The sequence below is a fragment of the Colossoma macropomum genome, unplaced genomic scaffold (genome assembly GCF_904425465.1).
Source record: "Colossoma macropomum unplaced genomic scaffold, Colossoma_macropomum, whole genome shotgun sequence".
Lineage (NCBI taxonomy): Eukaryota > Metazoa > Chordata > Actinopteri > Characiformes > Serrasalmidae > Colossoma > Colossoma macropomum.
The window spans coordinates 22,131,536-22,154,556 of NW_023494795.1; the positions used below are offsets into that span (position 1 = coordinate 22,131,536).

General features: G+C 41.1%; 1 protein-coding gene across 1 annotated transcript in view; it reads right to left on the reverse strand.

Annotated features, from left to right (window-relative positions):
* The window catches only part of myt1la (myelin transcription factor 1-like, a), a 75,471-nt gene that overhangs the window by 16,338 nt on the left and 36,112 nt on the right, over positions 1 to 23,021 (reverse strand). The window contains exons 6-11 of the mRNA XM_036581868.1: positions 17,407 to 17,870; positions 14,305 to 15,258; positions 9,310 to 9,444; positions 7,301 to 7,391; positions 3,871 to 3,978; positions 2,180 to 2,400 (exon numbers count right to left, since the gene is read on the reverse strand). Of these exons, the coding sequence (XP_036437761.1) occupies positions 2,180 to 2,400; positions 3,871 to 3,978; positions 7,301 to 7,391; positions 9,310 to 9,444; positions 14,305 to 15,258; positions 17,407 to 17,870 (1,973 nt within the window). The remainder of the gene's footprint in view (positions 1 to 2,179; positions 2,401 to 3,870; positions 3,979 to 7,300; positions 7,392 to 9,309; positions 9,445 to 14,304; positions 15,259 to 17,406; positions 17,871 to 23,021) is intronic.

Genomic DNA, 23,021 nt, shown 5'->3' on the forward strand with positions numbered 1-23,021 from the left:
TATTTTTAAGGGCATAGATAGCAGAATCTCACTTTTCTGTAGGTTCTACTCTATTTAACCCCTCCTAACGTGACCCATATTAAGTATCTGCACTGTCTGATTTAGAACTTGAGACAAAACACATAAACACTGGATTTGTTTTACCAGAGAAGGTTCTGTAATGAGTAATGTAATGACTGGGACTTGATTGGCCAATTCACGCTTAACTAAGTGTCTGTGTAATTTCCCCAAATTCCCACAAATACGTCACAGTTTAAAAACCCGGAGGTTCACGTCAGGCTCCACACTCAATAACAATAACAACACGGTCCACAACCATGACTATTAACAGATTTTTGCAGGGACACAGGAAGTAAAGGTGCTGCAGCATCCTCAGATTTCAGACTTCAGATTTCATGTTGCTAAAGGACAAGTAACTTGAGGTGCAAAGAGAGAAAGTGCATGCAAAGCTTTTGGCCAGTTTTAAAGCTACCTAATATTGCTCTGTTACATGTAAAAAAACTTAACGTAATAAAGTCTCATCTTTTGAATACATTTGTTTTTTAATCAACCTTTATATCTCCTGCTAAGGGTGTGTCTGAGTTTTAAATCTCAGTGTGTGACTGTGGGCATGACAGAATTGGTCACTGTGTCGAATATCAACAATCTGATTAGTTGCCACTCGAACATAAAGTTGCACTAAGTTTGTCTAGAACAAGAAAGCAGGGTGGGCATTAACAGTGTTAATTACATGTGTATAATGTTGTCTCTCGACACATGTAGTGAGATGTTCTGTTCAATGTAAAATATATAAATGATCATAATTCACATGCAAAAGTTTGGGCACCCTGGACAAATTATTTTTTATTGATGCTGTTAGTGAACATAAGTTAACACACCCTCTATAGAGAGCACACTTATGTACATTTTAGTGCAAAATTCTGGTGTCATTGCTGAATTTCACATATTAGGAAAAATAAAATACAAAATGTGGCCTGTGCAAAAGCTATGGTACATTTTATATGTTGTGTTTATTTTTTTCCAGTATATTAAATTCAAATAAATAGAAATTGTGCACTAAAATTTCTAAAAATGGCATATTTAAGTGCGTTCTCTATGGAGGAAGTTAGTTTACCTGAGTAAATCAACAAAACATGTCATTTTGGGTTTTCACACTACTGTATACATGTTTAGATGCTGCTTAAAATTTCAGCACCCTAACTTAAAAACACCTTCCCGTGTCCCTGGGTTTTTATTATTGTATTAGCATGAGGTCAACTCGAGCAGGACTACTATTACTAAAGGAGCTCCAGATTCAACTAGTGAAACAAGGTTAACAGGAGGTTATTTATTCCACAGTCATTACTGTCAGACTGTATAAAACATAGACATTGCAAGTTCATATTGGAATTAAATCACAGATCTTAACAGTAATCACTTAAATTCTAGTCCCTGCCAAAGGAAAACTAATCCAGCTCAAATATGACTTGTGCAAGTCTGACCTGGGACTTTTCATCAGTTCCTGCCTGTAAGTTTGCCACGAGAAAGTCATTCACAGTTTCACATTTGTGCTGCCTGTCAGAATGAAGAAAGGCAGATCACCACCAGGATCATCTCATAACCCAAAATCTCTGACAGACTCAGGCTACACAGCCCGCCTGAGATTCAGGAGGCGAGCTATTTCTACTGCAGGCCAGAAATCATCTTGGGAACTCCACCCCTCCACTGCTCCGAAACACTCGCCTTCCATTCAATGAGAAAGCTCACTGGTGTAAAAAAATGACCTATGCTGCTGAATTCGTAATGATGTCTTAACCGCAGCTCAATGAGAGAATCTGAGACAGATGTTTTCAAACTTCTGGTAAAGTAGATGCCCCAGTGCAAAGCTTTTGTGGACTTGGTTTCAAAGACTTAAATAGGGGAGCCCAATTCATGCTGGATTCTGGCCCTTAAAACATCTAGATTCTATATCATTTGAAGTTCTAATATAGAGACCTCTAAAGAAGCCTCTAAAAAGATCCATAGAAGCAATGTTCGCTACTGTTGGTTGAAGGTCTTTAAGATTAAAACTTTTTGTTAACAGGATGAATGAATATACAGATTGTTGTATCCCACATACCAGAGAGCAGATCATCATATCTTGGATTTGTTGTTAAAGCAAGCTTCCAGAGAAAGAAAAGAACAACCAAGTTGTACTCACCATCATATCCCCTGGGCAAGGTATCTCGTCCATGGTTCTTCTGGGTGAGGGAACGCTTACTGTAGGCATGGGGCTGGCTGTCGTAGCCCCCACCATAGTCGAAACTGGTCTTAGAGTACTTCTCCAGCTCCTTAGCCAGGTTGGAGCGGGGCGTGCTGGTAGAGATGTTGTTCTTGTAACCATACTGTGGGATCTCTAGTTGTTTCACAAAGCACATTGGCCTGGAAGATAATCATCGACAGAGAAGGCCTGTGCATCACTGGAACTGACTGAAAGTCAATGGTACTGGATATTGCTTGATCTACATACAGTTACTCTGGCAGTGTTAGTATATGTCACTTTTACATTACCTATATAAGTTAACTATCAGAAGTTGAAAGTAGGGGTGGGCAATATAATATTATTTATTTTATTTATAAGTTACATCACATTAAATCAAAATGTGCTTTTCTGAGAATACTTTGAACATCTTCAGTACTTTAGGAAACTGAGAAACTGCATGTTGCATAATAAAGAGAGCATAATTAATGTTATTTAATTGGATTTGGTGCAACTCAGTATGTGAAACTGATCCCATGTCAGTGTGAAGTACCTGCAAATCCTAATTTAATGATGTGCATCCTCTTGTCTTCTTTATTTCTCTATTTCTTTTTTCCCCATTTGTATTTTAAATAGAGCCTGCTTAATACTCTTTCAATGGAAAGTACTGATATCCTCAACGGAATGTATCTTTCTCCATCACCTAATGATTATTTTTAAGGGCATAGAGAGCAGGATCTCAGGACCCCTCCTAATGTGACCCCATATTAAGTATCAGCACTTAAACTTGAGACTAAAACACATAAACACTGGATTTGTTTTACCAGAGGAGGTTCTGTAATGTAATGGGTGGAACTTGACTGACTCAACTAAGTGTCTGCGTAATTTCCCCAAATTTCCACAAATAGGTCACAATTTTAGGGGTCACAGCCTAGAGGTTCACGTCAGAATGATAAGACAGGCACCACACTCAATGACAATAACAATACGGTGTACTGCTATGACTATTAACAGGTTTTTGCTGGGACACGGAGAGCAAAGCTTTTGGCCAATTTTGTGTCCCAAAACTACCTAATATTGTTCTGTTAGACATAAAAATAGCATGTAACGTAATAATGTCCTATCTTTTGAATACATTTGTTGTTTAATTAACCATAAATTCAATAAAATCAAAGTTTTTGAGAGTATTTTTAAATGTGGCATGACTGTTTCTCTATATCATTTTACAAAAAATTATTTTATGTCTTAATGCAAAGTAAGCCTGTATGCTAAAATTTAAATCATAATAAAATATCTACTGTTCTACTTAAGCCCTGTGATGGACTGGCGGCCTGTCCAGGGTGTATCCTGCCTTCTGCCCTATGACCGCTGGGTTAGGCTCCAGCGTGTGTGTGAATGTTCTGCTTAAGTTTGGAACCAAAATTTCTCAGCTTGTTTTGATGACAAATGTCATATTACACCATGATTTTGTTAGCAGAGACTTTTAAGCAGATGTTGCAATTAGAGCATATTCCATATCCTAGAAATGGAAACAGCTGTATATCTAAATGAAGGCTATTAGTGTATGAGTCTATATCTATGAAAGCATAGCCACGTTGTTCTCAAAGGCAGAGATGCCAGATGAAAACTGGAAATTTAAATGAGTGTAGTACCTCAGCACGCGGTCAGACGCTTGGTTGGACTTGGTGCCGTCGCAGGACTGGTGCTTCTCCTGAACCTTAGCCATCTTCTCAGCAGCAGCTATCGGACAACCCGAGAGACTGCAACATCAGCAAAGCAATCATCAATGTGGTGTTAACACAGCGTTAACACAAACACACACTCACATGTACTGTGTAAGGAAACACACAAGCATGTGCACGCACAAACACACACCCTTCAGAAACAGTGGGATTTAAAGGAATATTTAATAAAACCATAAAGGGGTGAGCTTGTGCTAGTCAGAGCAGGACGACTGCTTTAGATATTCCAGCTCCAGCTGACTACCAGTGTTTGCAGGACCATTGTGTGCACGTATGGGGCTCAAAGGGATATTTACATATGAATTATGTATCTCTTATGGCCTAGTTGTGTATCATGAAGACCCAGCTTTGCAGATATCTGCTGGGCATTTGTGGCTGACTGGATTCAGAGAGATCCTTACAGCCAGCTACTGCAGTCTCTTCAGAGTGAGGGAGAGAGAGCGAGAGAGAGAGAGAGAGAGCGAGAGAGAGAGAGAGAGAGAGAGAGAAAGAGAGAGAGAGAGAGAGAAGGGATGGTTGTTTGTAGTTCTGTGTGGCAGTGCCAGTGCATTTCAGTGTATTTCACCCTAAACAGCCCCCTACAGCACTCTCTTTCTCTCTCTGCCTCTCTCTAAAGAGACTGCAGTAGCTGGCTGTAAGGATCTCTCTTTCTTTCTATCTCTCTCTTCATGTCTATCTCTCATCTCTATCTTCATTTCTCTCTTTTGCTCTTTTCCTTTCTCTTTCCATTTTTCTTTCTCTCTCCTTCCATGTTTCTCTCTGTTTTCCCTCTCTCTTGCCTTCTACCTCTTTCCCTTTCTGTATCTCCCTCTCTCGTTCTCCCTCTATTTCTTTGTTTTCTCTCCCTGTCTCTCACTTTCTGTATCATTTCTCTCTTCCTCTCTCTCATTTTTTCTCTTTCTCTTTTTTCTTTCCCTCTCTCTATTGCTTTTCCTTCTTTTGCATTTTTTCTCTCTCTTTCTGTCTTTCTCCCTTTCCATCCATCTAACTCTCCCTGTCCTTCCTTCTGTATGTCTCTCTTTCCATCTCTCTCTCACACTCCCACTTTTATTGCTTTCCATCATTTTGTTTCCCTTCTTATTTTTCCTTCTATTTCTCTTTTTCCCCTCTCTCTCTATCTATTTTTATATTTTATTTCTCTCCCTCTCTTGCACTGCCTCTTTCTACATCTTTGTCATTCTTAATATCTTTTACTCACTCATTCTCTCTTTCCCTCTTTTTGTCTCTGTATTTCTCTCACTATTTCCTGTCTCTATCTTTCTTTTTCTCACACTCTTTTATGTGCTTTCACTTATCCATATCACACTGTTCTCACAGCACACACACACACACACACACACACACACTTATACACATGCACACTTCAGTAAAAAAAAAAACGACAAACAAGAACACAAAGACATGCACTTTCAACTGCCGCTCTGCAATTTCACGCGCACTCTGAAATTTCTGTGAATCGCCAGAGCCTCTCATTCACACTGCACCGCTGAATCACAGAGAGAGGTGTTGACAGGTAGACAGAAGGAACGCTGTCGATATGCTGAGTTGCCATGACAACCGTGGGCCGAGCACTGGTAGGCACATATACATGTACATACATATATGCAGCACGGTGTGTATGTGTGAATTTATTCCCCCCTTTTGGTGTGTTTTGTTTTCCTCGGCTCCCCCTGCTTCATATCTGCTCAGTGGGTGTGAGTCTGTCCCACAGGAGCTGTTCTATATAACATGGCCTGCAGCGGCTGTGAGTGGGGAACAGGGTGTGTGTGCCTGCGTCTGAGAGAGCGGGAGATCAGAGCAGTACGCACAAGGAGGAGACGCATCTAACACTGTGTGCATGTGTGGAGGGTGTGCATTCGTGAATACCTTGAGGAGATCATACATATGTACCCTGTTCTATTACATGTCACTCATAACTCTAATAATAGCATACTAACAGCATGTTATTATAAAACTCTTCTGTAGGTGTACCTACAAAAATGTTTGCCCTGCATACTTTATTACCCAAATAATACCTGCACTATAGTGGTCCTATGGGGGTCCTGACCATTGAAGAACAGGGTGGAGGGGGGCTAATGAAGTATGCAGTGACTACCTACAAAAATGTTTGCGCTGCATACTTCATTAGCCCCCCTCCACCCTGGGACCCCCATAGGACCACTATAGTGCAAGTATTATTTGGGTGGTGGATCATTCTCAGCTGACATGGTGTTGGTGTGTTAGTGTGTGTTGCGCTGGTACACGTGGATCAGACACAGCAGTGCTGCTGGACTTTTTAAACACCGCCGGGTCACTGCAGTGTCCTGTGGGCAGCATTTTGTGACCACTGATGAAGGACCAGAGGATGGCTATCACAAACTGTGCAGTAACAGATGAGCTACTATCTGTAACTTTACATCTACATGGTGGACCAACAAGGTAGGAGCTTCTAATAGAGTGGACAATGAGGGGACAAAGTGCTTAAAAACTCCGGCAGCACTGCTGTGTCTGATCCACTCGTACCAGCACAACAAACACTAACACGCCACCACCACGTCGGTGTCACTGCAGTGCTGAGAATGTTCCACCACCTGATTAATACATGGTCTATGGTGGTCCTGTGGGGATCCAAAGTAGGTGTACCTAAAAAGGTGTTCAGTAAGTAAAACCACATATGTTCTCTTTCTTAGAAATGATGCTTTAATAAAGTGTTATAAATTTAACAAATGTCCATTATTTAAGATGGCCTCTTAATGTCAATGTCATTTATTTAATGAAATGTAAGCTTATACTTATACAGATACCTGATCCTTAAGTATCAGCTGACACAGAGTACTGATACTGATACTGACTCTATCATAGCTAGCTTATAAGTCCTGATATTTTTACAATTTCACTGTTTTTAAATATTTTATCTTTGTAAAAGTCTGATAAAAGCTTCTGTGCCTACTCATATATCACCTACTAATATTTTACCTGTCACCTTTTTTGGGCTTGTGCAATACTGACACTTTTTAAGCTATTGTTAATCTAAAATTCTTCATCTGTGTACTTTTGACCAAAATGAAGTTCTGGTTACATGACTAAATAGAAAAAAAGAAAAAAGGTAGAAAGCAGTGTGTTTTAAGGTCTAAGGATCAGGACAAGCAAGCCTGGGCAAAAAACCTTAATTCCCCAGATTTCCCAGCAGATCTCAGAGAGACAGACTCCCCAACACTGACACACAAATCTCTCCTCTCTTTATTCACACCTCTGCTCAAACACCAGGGCTTTCTAACATCCATGCCTGCTTTAAACAGCCTGAGTCTGAACCTGTACAGCACTAAACTGACAGCTCCTCGGCCCGGGCGCAGACACTCACCTGCGGTGGGAGTTCCTGTTGCTATTAACGTGGCCGCGTCCTGAGCAGCCAGGCGTGGGGCACTTTAGAACATTCTCATGCATTGCAAGAACTTTAGAAAGACAAGATAGGAAAAGGCCAGAGAAAGTGTAGGTTAGGAACACCCAATGAGCAATTGTAAGCCTCGCCTTCTGATTGGCTTGAATCAGCTTGAATTAGCTTGCTGAAAACATTAGGCATGATGAGAACAGAGATAAAGAGATCAGGCCGTGCAGAGAAAGGACAGCATGCAAAGACATGCAAGCACAATGTTAGTAGCATGCAGTGTCACTCTAGTAGAATAAAGGGTGATGCTTTCTTTGGATTGCCCCTGAAGATGATATTTAGATGCAGTGTGTGAAATACTCCCTGGTATTTGGGGGCTACCATGTGGGCTGGGCACTCCAGCGTTGGCTGGCTGCTAACTCACTCACCACAGCAGTGCTGGTGCTAGCTTCAATGGCAACAAAATCTTTCATTTAACAATTCTTCTTTTGGAAATGATCTTCTCTAGTTTGGAAATAAGGTTTTCAACACATCAGTTGAGATCTCAAACATCTCTTCTTTTGTCTCTTTTCACCAGTCACTTGTGAAATTGGGCAAGTTTTCAGATTTACACGTATGCTATGGCATATTGTAAAGTTTTTCAGAGTAATCCCAGGCATAGTTACAGTTGCTAGTTCATGAAAGACCAACTGGTTAAACTAATTTGTTATAGTGCCACCCTGAGGCAGACCCTTTTGCCGATTGTAGGTGAAGCAAGCTAAACAATGACCTTTCCCCTGAATTTGTATTTGAGCATCTATTATTGTCTAACAAACAGCATAACTTCATAATAAGTTTATTCTCAGAGACCCCCCCAGAATTTTGATGTTGAGACATGCAGGGGCTCCAAGAAGTTAATTAGGGGCTTCTGGACCCTCCAGAAAACCCTGTATTTTGTACCTTGTGTAGATGCTTACCTTGCATTTGAATTTAGTATTCAACTAAATATCTATTCAAATCCCCTTAACTTTCACTAACCCTAACTGTAAAATGAACTCAAAGCTGAAACCTAACCCCTAGTCTTGGGCCTAAACGTAACCCTTGTAATAATCCTAACATGAATACGGTTAAGAATCAGCTTCTCACCATTCATTAATAACTTCTGTAGAACATCTGTAAATGATCTATATTTTATCCATATATAGTGGAACTGAATATAATTCTTAAAATCATTGAACTGCTGTAGACTAAGGGTAGAGTAAGGCTGGCTAAGGTATAAAAGCTGTACAGATGTTCAGACAACAGGAGGAAATCCATTTTAGTCTGAATAACTGCTGCTTTAGGACAAAGAACAATTGCTACCAACAAGAACAACCTCTGAAGGAAAAGTTCACCAATTTTCAAACATACATACTCTCATCCAAAGTGTATGTGAAGGCGGTTATCAACTTTAATATGATGATTTATAGTGGGAGCAATCAGGGCCAAAATTAAGATTCATATTAAGTAAAAATGCACCAGTAAAAATTTTGAAGGATTGGTTAAACTTTTCTTTAGGACACTGTGGGCAAATAAACTGAAAACAAGCAAAAAATAAATAATTCAAAAAGAAACAACTCATGCTGTCCTCATAAGTTTAAAATGCATAAGTGTAGCCCTCAGGTTCCCCGATATGTCCAGCAATAGGCACACTCACTGAAAAGCCCCTTTCAGTGACATGCAGAACATCTAGTTCAAAGTAACACAGCACACACAAGCAAGCTGTTCTCTAACTGCGTTCGCAGACACACATCTGTGTGTCAACAGTCACTGACTTGCACCAAGCACTAGGTACAATCACCACTAAGAACAATAAGCAAGCACGTCACATGAATGCCACACTTGAGCATGTGTCTAAAAATGCAACAGCACACTTATACTGCTTGAAGGTGAAACTACACCCATGGTCATTACAGAAGCGCAAACGAGATATTCCATTAAAAGTTACGTGTTCTCACTGATCTTACTTTCTGGTGGTACGCGGTCTTTGTGAGGGCAGCCAGACAGACTTCGGTGGTGCGGGTACAGGCCAGTGACGTGGCCCGTGCCGTCGCATCCTGGGGTGGGACACTTGCTCTCTTTTTTCTCAGCCCTTGAGGAATCTGCACATGATAAAGAGCACGCTTCATGTTACATTCCAAAGTTTTTTTGTGCTAAAAAGCAATGCATGAGTGTTCTTGATTTGAATGTGTACATCTTTTTCACATTAATAAAATAGACTATATCAATACCACTATGGCCAAAAATCACCCCATGGCCAAAAGTGTGTAGACACTAATTAGTGGGTTTAGCTGTGTCAGCAACATACATTGCTAACAGGTGCATAAAATCTCCATAGACATTAGCAGTAGAATGGGTTGTTCTGAGGAGTGACTTTCAATGTGGCAATGGTCTGGGACTGTTTTTCATGGTTTGGACCCAAGTCCAGTGAAGGGAACTCTCAATGCTTCAGTGTACAATGACACTCTAGAGAGTCTGTGCTTGCAACTGTATAGCCCTGATGAAGGCCCTTTTCTTTTTCACCATGATAGTGTGCCAGTGAACAAAGTAAGCTCCATAAGAAAATGAGTATGGTGTGAAAGAACTTGACTGGTCTGCACACAGCCCAGACCTAAACCCCTTCAAACACCTTTTGGACACACTGGAGTGCTGACTTTGAGCCAGGCATTATCAGCCAACATCAGTTCCTCATCACTAATACTCTTGTGGCTGAATGGAAGCGAATCCCTAGAGCCATGTTCCAAAATCTAGTGGAAAGCTTTCCCAGAAGAGTGTAGGCTGTAATAGCAGCAAAGCAGGGACGAGCTCCATTTTAGTATCCATGGTTTTGGAATGAGATTTTCAACAAGCACATATTGATGTGATGTTTGGGTGTCTACATGTTTTTGTACATGCAGTGTAAGCAATATTTTATTAATGTGGAAATATTTTTATATTCTCATTATTGTTCCTCATGCACCCGTGAATATGTTCCTATGCAACGGATAACAGCAACAGTGATAGCCACATTTAGTAACCCCAGTGAAAATGAGGCTGAAAGGAAAACTGACTAAATCTGTGGAGCACATCTGGTTTGTCTGCTCAATATGCCATTGCCTATTTCTATTGTTTAAAAAATCTGTTCAACTGCTGGTTCTTAAATGTTCCCAGAATGCAATTTCATATTTCATTACAAATGTGCAATAGCCAGGAGATAATGCAGAATGACTAGACCTGTTGTCAAGCTAGCTTATCAGGCCTTCCTCCATGTGCATGCACTGTTCTTCTTTGGGTGAATAGTTGCCATTTTCTTCATTTGGAATTGTGCTGCAAAGATACACGTTTGCGGTCTTAAAGGGGTGGCCTATGTGGCCATCTGAGTGGTGACCCCAGATGCCATCCCAACATTTCTGCCACATCATTGGCTTCCACCTCACTGTGGGGTGGGTGTTTAAGAGAACAGTTATTTTGTTATCAGTGGATGCGTGATCTGACTGGCTCTTGGCACTAATCATGAAATTTTATAGCCAAGTTAGATTTTTTTACAGCCAAATTGGCCTATGGTCAATGGATTTTTTGGCCAATTTTTATTGACTTGTATTTTTTTTAAACCTGAAGCTCACACTATGCGGGCGAAGTGAACACATGAGACATCTCGCACAATTCCAGTACTTTTTTCAGCTAAGTTTTCAATAGAAATAACATATTTAAAACAAGCATTTTAAATACTTAAAAAGAAAAATCAGTTTTGTTTATTCAGCCTATTTAAAGCTGCTAAAAGAGAAAGAAATAGAATTACTGAGTCAGGAGAAAGAAACACACACTTAAATATGGTGCAATGCTGTGACTTGCCCTGTAAAACCTGAAATAAAAATGTAAAAGTTAGGGGAATTGGGTTGGATTTGGCAGGAGTTTTTCAGAACCATGTCAAACATCTTGTCACACTCATACACACATTTAATGCCACACTCATAGACTCAAAAAGAAGGTCTGGCTCAATGTTTAGATCTGAAATGCAAAATCTCAACCATCAAATTTGAAGCACAACTATTGTTGCAAAATGATCTTCTCCACTTGTGTGCAATCTCAAATTTCCACCAGAGAGGTCTCCAGATCCCCAAAACTTACACAAAAATCAAGTAAGGTGCTACACTAAAACTAAGAGGCAACTGGCTATTTAAATGAGCATATAATTTTGCATATGCTGTTATAAGTGCAGCTTTCAGAAATAGCATGAGTACACTTACCTGGCTGATGCTATTTACGTCATAAAATTGCGAATCAAGCAATAAATTGGCCGATTTAGTTCTTGGCCAATTAAGCTTGTGCACCTTTTGTACAAACAGGTTCAAAACTTCGATTTTAAAAGCAGATGATGAGAATGCCCAATGTTTTAAACTGGTAACTGGTAAGACAAGTTAGAACTAATGAAATTTATGGTGACATCATAAATTCTAATTTAATTAGTTCCTTGCCACCAAGAAAAAGCAGCAGTTATTTTACATTAAGTCATAGTAAAATTACTATGATTTTACAGGTACGTACAAGCAGTTTGTTTGCATGTATATACAATTATGAGAGACATTTCAGTAGATTTTTTTTAAGCAGGAATGACAGTTTTCCTGTATTCATTCTTGCTTTGTTACAGCATGGCCTGGAAATGCTTCATTTTGACTGGGACTGCTGAGCAGTGTCTTGGTATACAACATCATTGGCAGCCCTATCCTTCCTGCAGAGAATATGTACTGTATCGATGCCACCACAATGTGGGCCAGCATTAAATATTACAGAGGAAGCTTTTTCCGTGTAGCTGTAATCAAACATTTTAAGGTCCTCACCACATGAACTTTATTGATGCCACACAACTACTGAAAATCCTTTGATGCTTGTATCGATTTTTTTTCTTTCAATGGCATCCCTGGTGCAATCCATTTATTTATCACCATAATTAGCCATCTGAGCTCTCCTAAATGATACATTTCATTGTTTCTAAACAAAGGGAAATTAATCTTAACTTGACCTTTTACCTGAAGTGATTCAATGTTCAATTAGCCAAAGAGGAAAAGAGAATTCTAATTGCAATGACAAAACATTGTTGTTGTTTTTTTCCTGGTGCAGTCTGATCTCATCATTCACCTTTACAAGCAACAATAATGTTCTCCTGTAGGACAGCGAGACCACAAAACATGACACTTTCCTCATAATTATCAGCCAGATTGCTTCCAGGAAATGAAAAATGACTCAGTATATCATTCCAAATTACTTTAGAAAGCTTCATGACATGCTCTGGTCATGCAATGACCCACAGTAGAGCTACTAAAGTAGTGATCTTTTCATGCCAACAGTAGTATAACATCCTGAATGGAAAATTCCTAATGTAGCCTGACTAATAGCTGCACTATTTGGATATTTCTGCAAGCTTCATACACTAAGCAGGTTGCTAAGCTATGTAGAAAAAAAGACAAGGCCTATATTACATTGGACAGTATCCAGAGGTGAGCAGAGGAAGAGACGGCTTCTTAGCGCCGTAACAACCCTTTGTGAGATGTTATGCTGATACAGTGTGTCAGATTCTTATGGATAATAATAAGAGCTCGTGGCATAGATGGCTCTCTCCCAGCAGTGGTGGGTGTGAATCGAACTGGATTTGGAGAAATAGGCCGTGGACACTATCCTAGGGATGAGATTTGCTGTCCTAACGGGCCGTGCAGATTGCCATTACTCATGCCTGACAAGGCGAGCCTCTGATGTTACCATGCAGGCCCATTTTAACAACATAAGCTGCTGCTGCTACCGCTGTCACTGCCACTGCGATGAGAGTGTCTGAGAGCGGCCGGAATAATGCGTCTGTCCCACTCAAGGAGTCCTGCAGCTAGCAAACACATGCCACTGGTGCAGTGTGTTGGAAACCAAGCTGAGACAATGGCTAAGACTGAGTGCTAAGATAACTACTGAAACAGCAATAAGTGTAGGATTAAAACTTTAGAGGTTCTGCACCTCGTTCCATTTCTCGTAACATTTTTACATATTCAAGACATCTCATGGCTGAGGTTGGCAAGCACAGAGTACTAAATGCTAGGGTTAACACTGCCATTAGATTCTGTTGGATTTATTTATTACAAATTCAAGTTCCTGATCTTCATGTATTTGATTTCCAGATAATATGACCACTGCATACAAGGAGATGTTTCTGAGGAGATTAGAAAAACAATAATCCACTTGCATAAATAAGAGGCAAAGATATGAAAAAACAGGAAATTCCAAAACTAGAGTTTCTTTTTTACAACCTGAACAACCATGCAAGACCTCGTAGACCATCAAAACTGTCACCATCAGATGAACAGTACTTAAAGCTTTCATCTTTGATAGAAAGGAGAAAATTAAGCTCAACTCTTGCTTCAGTTTTAAAAAAATTTTGACAGCTGTTTTTGTCCATCCTTCCACTGTGAGGAGACAACTCAACACTATGGGTCAGTCAAACAAAAAAGCTGTTAGTGTTTTCAGAACAAATGACTGACCACCCCAGAGCCCAGAACTCAACATCACTGAATGCATTTGGGATTACTTGGATCGTGAGAAGCAGAAAACGCAACCAACTTCTAAGACTGAACTGTGGAGGTGTTTACAAGAAGCATAGAAAAATATATCTGCAGACTTCATTGTAAATCTGAAAGTAAGTCTCCTGAAAAGGATGGATGCTGTAGTAAAGACAAAGGATGGGTGTTTGTTTAGTAAATACTACAAAATACTTTGTACTTAATGGCAGTCAGATTTGACTGAAAATTAAACAAATGAAGGGTGGTCTTTGACATTTTTGCAGTGAAGGAGAACATAAGGAAGATGACCAATGTAGATAAGGCTAGCTACTTAGCTAATACTAGCATTGTATTTACCAAATTGGTCCAGGTAGCAAATCCTATATATTTCAAAGTATTAAGGCAACATGATTCTAGCACAAGTGTTTTTAAGTGTGTGAGTCATACCTTTAGGGTAGTATGCTCTCTTTGCCCCATCATGGAGTCTGACTTTGCGTTCTTCAGCTCCACTGCTCTGTCTGGGGCTATGTTCCCCATGCAGCCGTGGATGGTCCCTGCGGCCTATTCCATGCTCCGAAGGCAGCATCCTGTCCCGCATGACCTTGGCCCGCTCTGACTCCAGTGCAATGGCCTTCTCCAGCAGGGACAGGTTACCCTTGGTCATGTCAAAGGCTTCGTCTGAGCGTTCTGAGGCCACAGACGTGGTGTCTTCATCACCTTCCTGGACAGCGATGCAGCTGGTCGTGTATCCTCTGGATGCTGGGCTGAGTTGCTCTTCCAGCTTCATCAGGTTGACCATGTCTGAGTAGCTCCTTTCCAGGGTTCTGGGCTGCTCCATGGGGACGTTCTGACAGGTTTCATAGCGGGGCATGTGAAGCAGTGGTTGTTGCTGCTGCAGCTGTTGCTCGATATGGTGCTGCTGTTCAGCTGGCTGCGTCTCGCTGAGCTTGCGGGCTAAATCGAAGCACTGGTTCCTCAGGCACTCCAGGCTGCTGAGGCACACCTCCTCCTCATTCTCCTCGGCCTGGCCATTGTGGGCCTCGGGGAAGCCCTCGTCTGGCAGCACAGCCCCGTGGCCCTGGGCCAGGAGCTTCAGAGAGTCCACAGTCTCCCGCACGACATCGCTGTCCAGGTCCACACTTAACTCACCCTTCCGGCTGCCCTGCTCGTCTTCCTCCTCGTCTTCCTCCTCACCCGCACTGTTGGAGGAGCTGCTGTTCATCTCAGATTCCGTCATGGCCTGGTAGGCGGCATCCTCTGCTATCTTACCCAGGTTCAGCAAAGACTTGGCCACCAGTTCATCATAGTTTTCATACTCCTCGTTTGTCGCATTGTTGTTGTTGTTGTCTTTCTCCACCATGTGACTGGGCTTTGATTGTCCACAACTGGAATAATTTTTCTCTAATGAAAGAAGATTAGATAAAGAATTTACAAGCATATCAAGGCTTTTTTCTATATTCAGTTCAAATGCTTGATTCTCAGTAGGAATCTCCTGAAAAAGGAGACATACTAGGAGAGGGATTTGTCTTAAATGTGCCTTGATAAGTTGACAAATGAAATGTCAAGACTCATTGTACTACAATGACTGGGTGCACTGCAGACCCAAGGAGCTTACTGACCTTAAAATCAATAAGATCTCAGTGCATCTGAATGCTAATTTCCATTCCATGAATGCAACAGACTCAGGAGAGACTGTATTTTTACATTACATCCATGACACATCTATGACAACTGTGGGTAGTTGTACATCACAAGGAGCAATGTTTCCTTTTATAGGTATCATAACTTTCAAAAATATCTGTATGTAAACACATCCAGCAGTAATATATGGCAAGAAACGGTTTCCTCCCTTGTTTAGTGACATGTAAGCAGCACAGCCAGCTCCGGAAATCTCCTCTTTCCCCTTAAGGGATTTCAGTATTGGCTGTATTTGGGACACGGCAGGATGAGACTGCAGGGATAAGCAGAGGATGAGGTGCTCCGTTTCTGGAGCCAGAAATATCCTCAGGAGGAGCCCGTTTCCACAGGGGAGGGGGGAGCTGAGTGTTTCTGACACCTCCTGTAGAATGGCAATGCGTCTGTGTGGAGGGGGGCCAAAGTTAATAACTCAGAGAGCCTCCTCTCTCCATTGCCCTGGAAGACACTGTCAGAAACGATTGTGGAAGTCAGGGAATGAGGCTGAGACGCATACTAAACAAGCAGTCGCATCTGCTGCTCCCCAAGTTCAAGAGGGGAGTGAGGGGATGTTCCCTGTTCTGCACAGCACTATAGTCAGAATACTAAGTGGGGCTTGTCCACTGTAGACTGTGCAATGATGTGACTGTAATTCAGCCAATTAAGTGGCTCAAAACAACAGCTGACCTCTTGAGAAATTAATGAATGAGAATAATAGTGACTTTAGCAGCCCAGTTATTGGTTCTGGAATTAGATGTCAATTCAAAAAAAGTGTTTGTGAAATCATGGGTTTAAAACTAACTGTGTGATTTTGATCTCATAATTTATTGAGTATTTCTCTTCCACTGACCGCTGCTGCCTGCTTTTGACACTAATTTGGTCCGCATTCACGTTTATGTATTTTGCATATGTTTTTATCCAGAGAGATTTACAATTTATGTTAGAGATGTTAGATGAATGTAGCTTTAAGTGTATTGCCCAAGGATGTAGTGTACTGGTGTAGTGTGGTGCTCAAGCTGTGGATCAAACCATGTGGAGGGCAAAGGTACTACCCACTGCCCTATACCAACCACTACTGTTGAAAGGCAACAGCAACAAAACTTCCGATGCAAATGCCATATGTGGAATCAACTCTATAGCTCTATTGTGCATGAACTAATGGTACAACAACACAGTTGGCCAAAAAACAAAAGAGCAGCCAACTGTCCGATTACTTATGGTGTCTTGTAATGGGGGACCATTCCTATATGGTTCACCTAGAAGTAAATACTTTTAAATTAAAGATGACAATCTGCACTTTAATCTCAAAGTTATTGTTTCATTAAAAATACAGTGTTGAACTGGAATGAACTGGATGGCCATATTCACTAAATATGGAGTGCCTAATATGTGCTGCATTACAAGCAACAAAATTAGTACTGTCCAATTAAAGGGAAATTTCACAGATTTTTCAAAATTTCTGCATATTTAAACTGTTAAGATGTAAACAAAATCATTCAGAGCGATATAATGGGAAACGCACCATTCTACAGAAACTAGCCAATGTAGAATTGTGGTGAGAGGAACCAGATGTCTGAAGAGTTCAATGTTAATTTTTTTTTTAATCCATTCATGGTGGAGTGGTATATGTAGGGCATTGTAAGGCTAAATAATACCCATTGAAAAAGTAATTAATTTATGTAAAAATTTAATGCCAAATAATAATACCAATTAAAAGTTCTGCCACAAATTTCAAGCTAAGAATCATTTAGGAACATTATGTTTTCAAGTGTGTACAGTGACGTCTACATGTTAATAAAGGACAGTATGAGGGAATGACTGATAGAAAAGATGACTTTTGTGTTTAACTTTCCCATTCAGGAGAGTAGGTCTCACCTCGCTGATGAGTCTGATCTTCATATTCCTCCTCTTCCTCATGCTCATCCTCATCTTCTTCTTCTTGTTCTTCCTCCTCATCTTGTTCATCATCTCCATCCTGCTCCACCACTTCCTCATCGTCCTCCACCTCCTCATCCATCTGCTCCACCTCTTCTCCCTCCTCCCTCTCCACCTCTCCTTCCTCTTCCTCTTCCTCCTCCTCTTCCTCCTCTCCAGGCTCTTCGTTGTCCTCGGAGCACTCTTCTTCTTCCTCTTCACCTTCCTCCTCCTCTTCCTCCACTTCCTCCTCCAGGTCTTCTTGCTCTCTCTCCTCACCCTCGTCCATAGCGTCCACCTCGTAGCCCTCGTACATCGCCGCCTCTCCGTCAGCCATGGTTAAAAACGGTCGGCGTTTGGTGGCTGGCTCCTGTGGAGGTTTCTCCTGGCTTTTCCGCTTCTTGGCCAAAGGACATCCATAGACACTGCAGGAGGCACAAAAAAGCACAAAAATTGGAAGAGAAAGGTGCAATTTTTTTGTTCTACCGAGTCATTGTTAGAAACAGCTTTGAACGCAATATAATGCAATCCATTTTTAAGTTGCATGCCTTAAAGTTAAATGGCTATGGAGCATCTGTGTCAGAGCGAAACCCTCAGAGACACAAAAATATTAGAATTGTTTAAAGCCATAGCACAGCATAAATAACCACTGGCACTTTTATTCATGAAAACGCAGGCGCCGCTTGAACTCCGTTCCCCCAAGACGGCACTTTTGCGAATCCGCCCAGCCCCGTTTTCGACTGAACCTCCAGAATGTAGAAAGCAAAGCTCATTCAAACAGCCCTCAATTACACAAATCCCTTAATAATCATTAGCTGTTGAGAAATTCCACTTTAATTGCTCCAAAACAGCATGCACAATTATGCACGGTTTAAATGTGGAATTCAGAAAATCAATTACTCCATTTCCATATGAAAGGGCTCATTTGTGGCTTGTCAAGAGGGGTGAAGGTTGCTGCTCCCTTGGTGGAGAATGAACCCCTGGCTAAGACACTGGCTGGGCAGGATTCAAAGGCCAAGTGCACATTTTCACTTTTGAACCAGAAATCTGTATTTACAGCCACAGGCAGGCAACAGTACCTTCTCTTATGTGCCTGTCCGCATTCTCAGCAAGTTACTGAATACTGTGAAGAAGACACTGGAAAACCTATTTAAAGGAAAGAGGTGGGTATTAGAACCTGTTGCTATGGCAGTTACCTACTACCTGATCGTGCGTATTTTGTATGCATTGCGATGAACAAGATATTCAAGCAGACACGACTTTTACTGCCCATTTCAATACAATTTTTAACAAGCCCTCGTTGACTTGGCCTTGCCATTAACCCTCAAGGGAATCCTAGAGGGCCTCTTAAGGGCTGTTCTCTTACTATATTGGCACAAGTGAAGCTCATTACTCAGAAAGGAAAGGAATAGGGTGAACATAAGTGTTGACTTTGGCAGCAAAACTTGCCCAGAAATCATTGCCACCTGATGCAATTCCCTTTTTAAGCCCCCAAAAGTAGTAGACCAAGTTGTTAATAAGACAAAGTGATAAAACACTTTAAAATGCTTAATATTTCCTTACCACAACATTCGATTTGCTGTGTTCAGACTGGGATTTTTATTTTAAAAAGTTTTTTAGCTTAATGTGGCTAACCTACCCTGCCATCTTACCACCAGCAAAACCAGTTGTGTTTTGGATGTTAGCATGCTGGTCAGCAGCAGTGAAAGTTACTATGCTGGTCACCAGCAAAACCAGTAAATGTTTTGGATGCTGGTGTGCTGGACAACCAACATGACCACGGTTGGTGACCAGCTAAACCCACACCAGACCAGCACTAAACTAGTATAAACCAGCATAAACCAGTATTAACAGGTATAAACCAGCATAATCCGCAAAAATTAGTACTGATTTATTCACTTGGGTAGCCAAGAGGAATTGAATTCCGACTGAAAAATCCAGTGCTCACTGTCCCCTCTTGGCCTTGTATCGCTTGAGTGTCGAAGTGAGCCGAAGCAGAGACATTAAAAAAGGAGGAGGACAAAGTTCACTGGGTGAAAAAAATGAGAAAGCTTTTTACATTCAACATGGTTTAATGAACAAAAACAGCCCATCGGCTTGCAGGTAAAGCCACAAGTAAGAAAAGTCCTCTCACTTTGTGGAGGTATGTGCCAGACAAAGCTGAAAAAACATTACTTTTGCAATACTTGCCAAATGCTACAAACTGTTTTTATCAGATTTAACCAGTGATTTCAAAGAAATTGGCTTTTGGTTTCCAAGAGATAGCCTGGTCTGACTGAAAATACCTGCTCAGGGGTCGAGTAGACACACTATCCAGGAAAGTTTTTACACCATACTTACATCTTTCCATTGTTCACTGTTTTTTTTTTTTACGGAAGAAAATATCATCATTAAAATCTTTTTATTTTACTATTTTGTTTACTTAGCAAAACTGTTGTATAAAAGCAACCAGAATTGCTACACTTGTATAACAAGGCAACCAAATCTCAGTGATAACACATCTTTCAGATTCTGTTGCTTAATAGAACAATAATGATTACAAAAACAAATACTCACAAGGTGCATTAGCATACATGAGTGTTTCCCCTGAGTAGTCCTGCACTGCTCATTTCAGCATTTTCCCTGCTCAAACACACCTGATTCAAGTCATCATCTCATTAATAAGCTCTTCATAAGGTCAAAATGAGCGTGTTAGAGCAGGGAATATATAAAAATGAGTAGTGCAAAGGTAGTCCAGGATCAGGACTAGCCACCACTGGACTGCAGAAGCCCAGTCCAAACGAACAAGAGCAGTTATAGAGACTTTCACTGCCCTGTGCTTCATGTGAAGACCTCACATGCTTGGTTAGGAGGCATTAGACTGTGAAACGGCCTAGATTCATTCCGCAAAGAAGCCGACCCTAATGTACGCAAATCAGGACCACCAGCAATAACGGATTCCGGCCTAACAGTATAATGGACTGAGCATTCAAATCGTGTTGCTCATGAATAATGCAGAACGATTCGACTACAGCATGCATACCCCATATTTAACATTAACAGTGGCACCAAACAGAATTCATAGCCTTCCACTGAAAAGCACAGTCACACATGGATTAGTTGTTGTAAAAGTGATTTTACACACATGTATACATATATATATATATATATATATATATATATATATATATATTAATTTACCAATAGAAATGGTCCTTGAATTACTTGAACTAGCATACAGTAAAACTATTTTCCTATAACGTTACTACTTTGGAAATACAACGTTTAGTTATAAAAGACAGACAATATGTTACAGTATGCTTAGCCTCTGTATATCTGCACCATTCATTAAAAAAAGGCTCAAACTGCCTGTAATGGCACACCTCAAATTTCTTAGTTTAGTCTGTCTTCCACCACCTCATTTACGTACGCCACACGAGCGGAACATATGAGCTCCAGAACTGTGTGGTGTGTTTGGTGGGCAGGCAGCCAACAGTGTCTGTGTGGGGGAGAGTGCTCATGAGCCACTCGCAATGACCTTGGACACCTTCACGTTTCCCACTGGCAGGCCACGCCAATTAAAATTCCACAGGTAATTAAACCACATTTGAATGAGGGAGCAGTGCAGGCAGGGTTTGAGTGGGACTGCTGTAATTACGCAGAGAGAGAGAGAGAGAGAGAGAGAGAGAGAGAGAAAGAGAGAAAGAGAAAGACTTTCAGTGAGCCTTTCAGCGCTGCCGAGAGAAATAATGACTTCAGCCACAGACAGCTCCTGGCGGACAAATGCTCTGATGAACTCTACTAATGTCAACAGAAATGAAAAGAAAAAAAGAAAAGAAAAGAAAAAAGGCTACAATGTTTGCTGGAGCCTATTCTATTCTATTCTATTCTATTCTATTCTATTCAGTGGATCTTGAGAAGCACTGTTGGAAATCTTTTTTCTTGTACATTCACAGCACTTAAACATCAAATTCTACTATTATTGTAATTATTATTAGAATTTTGAAAAGTGCAAAGTATTTTTGCTTTACTTTTGCAAAAATTTGGGAAAACTGTCAAAATTAGGAAAATTTTCCCTGCCATATGGAAAAAACTGATATGAGGCTACTGAAAATGTCACCTTTTCTTGTTTCTTTCAGCTTTAATTGGTCTGAATGCCATGGGCCCTTCTGAGGTTCTGGCCTGTTGTTACTGCAGTGTGCTATCTCACATATCCCACAGCCCTGGAGCTCCACAAAGCTGGAGGCCCGCTGCTGCCTCTGCCGGAGCGAGTTGCCATAGGAGCGAGTGCATAGCCTCAGTGTGTCTATACACTGCAGCATCCACAGGCATGCAAGACAAGGCACCGTCGCCATGGTGATCTACCCCTCCGGAGCAGGGATTTGCCATTCGAACAGACAGACAGAGACGGAGAGTGAGAGAAAAGAGAGTGTGTGCGAGAGAGAGAGAGAGAGAGAGAGAGAGAGCAGTGATTGGGAGTCTGACAGGCATCCCCCCTCCCTCATCCACCCGCTCCAGCAGCAGAACAAAAGAGGCATCGATGCTGAGCTTTCTGGAGGCTTCTGTCTATCTCTGAGGCTCCACCGCTCTCTCTCTCTTTCTCTCTCTCTCTCTCTGCTGTGGGCAGTATGGCCTTCTCCTCTCAGCCTCATGTTTGCACAGCTGAATTACACAGTTTGACACAATTTGGCACAATTCATTTCACATTCAGAAAACGTATATACATTGTTTTGCGCGTTCCCTTGTGCCTTGTATGTTTATCCCTATGGCCAATAACAAGTGTCTGCTAAGACCTGCAGCACTGGCCAGCAGTGGAACTGGGTTCTCTGGAGTGATGGAGCTCCATCCAATACCTTTGGGATGAGTTGGAATACAGTTTATGATCCAGAACTAATCATCCAACCTCAGTACCTGATCTCATTAATGCTCTCGTGGCTGAATGCAATCAAATCCTTACGTCAATGTTACAAGTCTAGTCTTGGACTAAACTGCAGTGCAAATCTTGTATCACCATTGGAAATTCTTGGGCTTAATCTGAGAAACTAGCACATAGTGAATTTAGCACAAGAGACTGACAATTGTGATACTGAACATCTTATCTACCCTCCTGTAGCTTCACTTCAAAAGCTGACAGATGTTCCTCTCCATGTGGCTAAAGCCTGCTACTCTGTTAACATGAGAAACACAAAATCCTTATGTTAATTCTTATGTAGGTTAACCACATAAACACTAGGCTTATTATTTAGTTATTAATCTTAAGGCTTACTATTAAACTATGAAACTATTATATAGGCATTGAGGAGAGTAGGGAAACCAGGATTCACAGATGTGTCCTAAGGGTTTAGGAGGTAACAGAAGAAATAGTCCTGCAGCAGGTTCTAAGCTTTAGAGAGCGAGAGGAGACCGTGGTCTAGGCTGGGCATGGGTCACTGTATTCGTCTATATGGCATACGATCACACACCCACGCAAGCTTACACATATGCAGTGCATGCGCTCTGCATGTACATAGTTCAAATAAAAGAGACATCTGGCTAAGTCTTTCAATTGAATAAACAGTTTGGGCAAATTACATACCAGTCAGATAACAAACAAACCC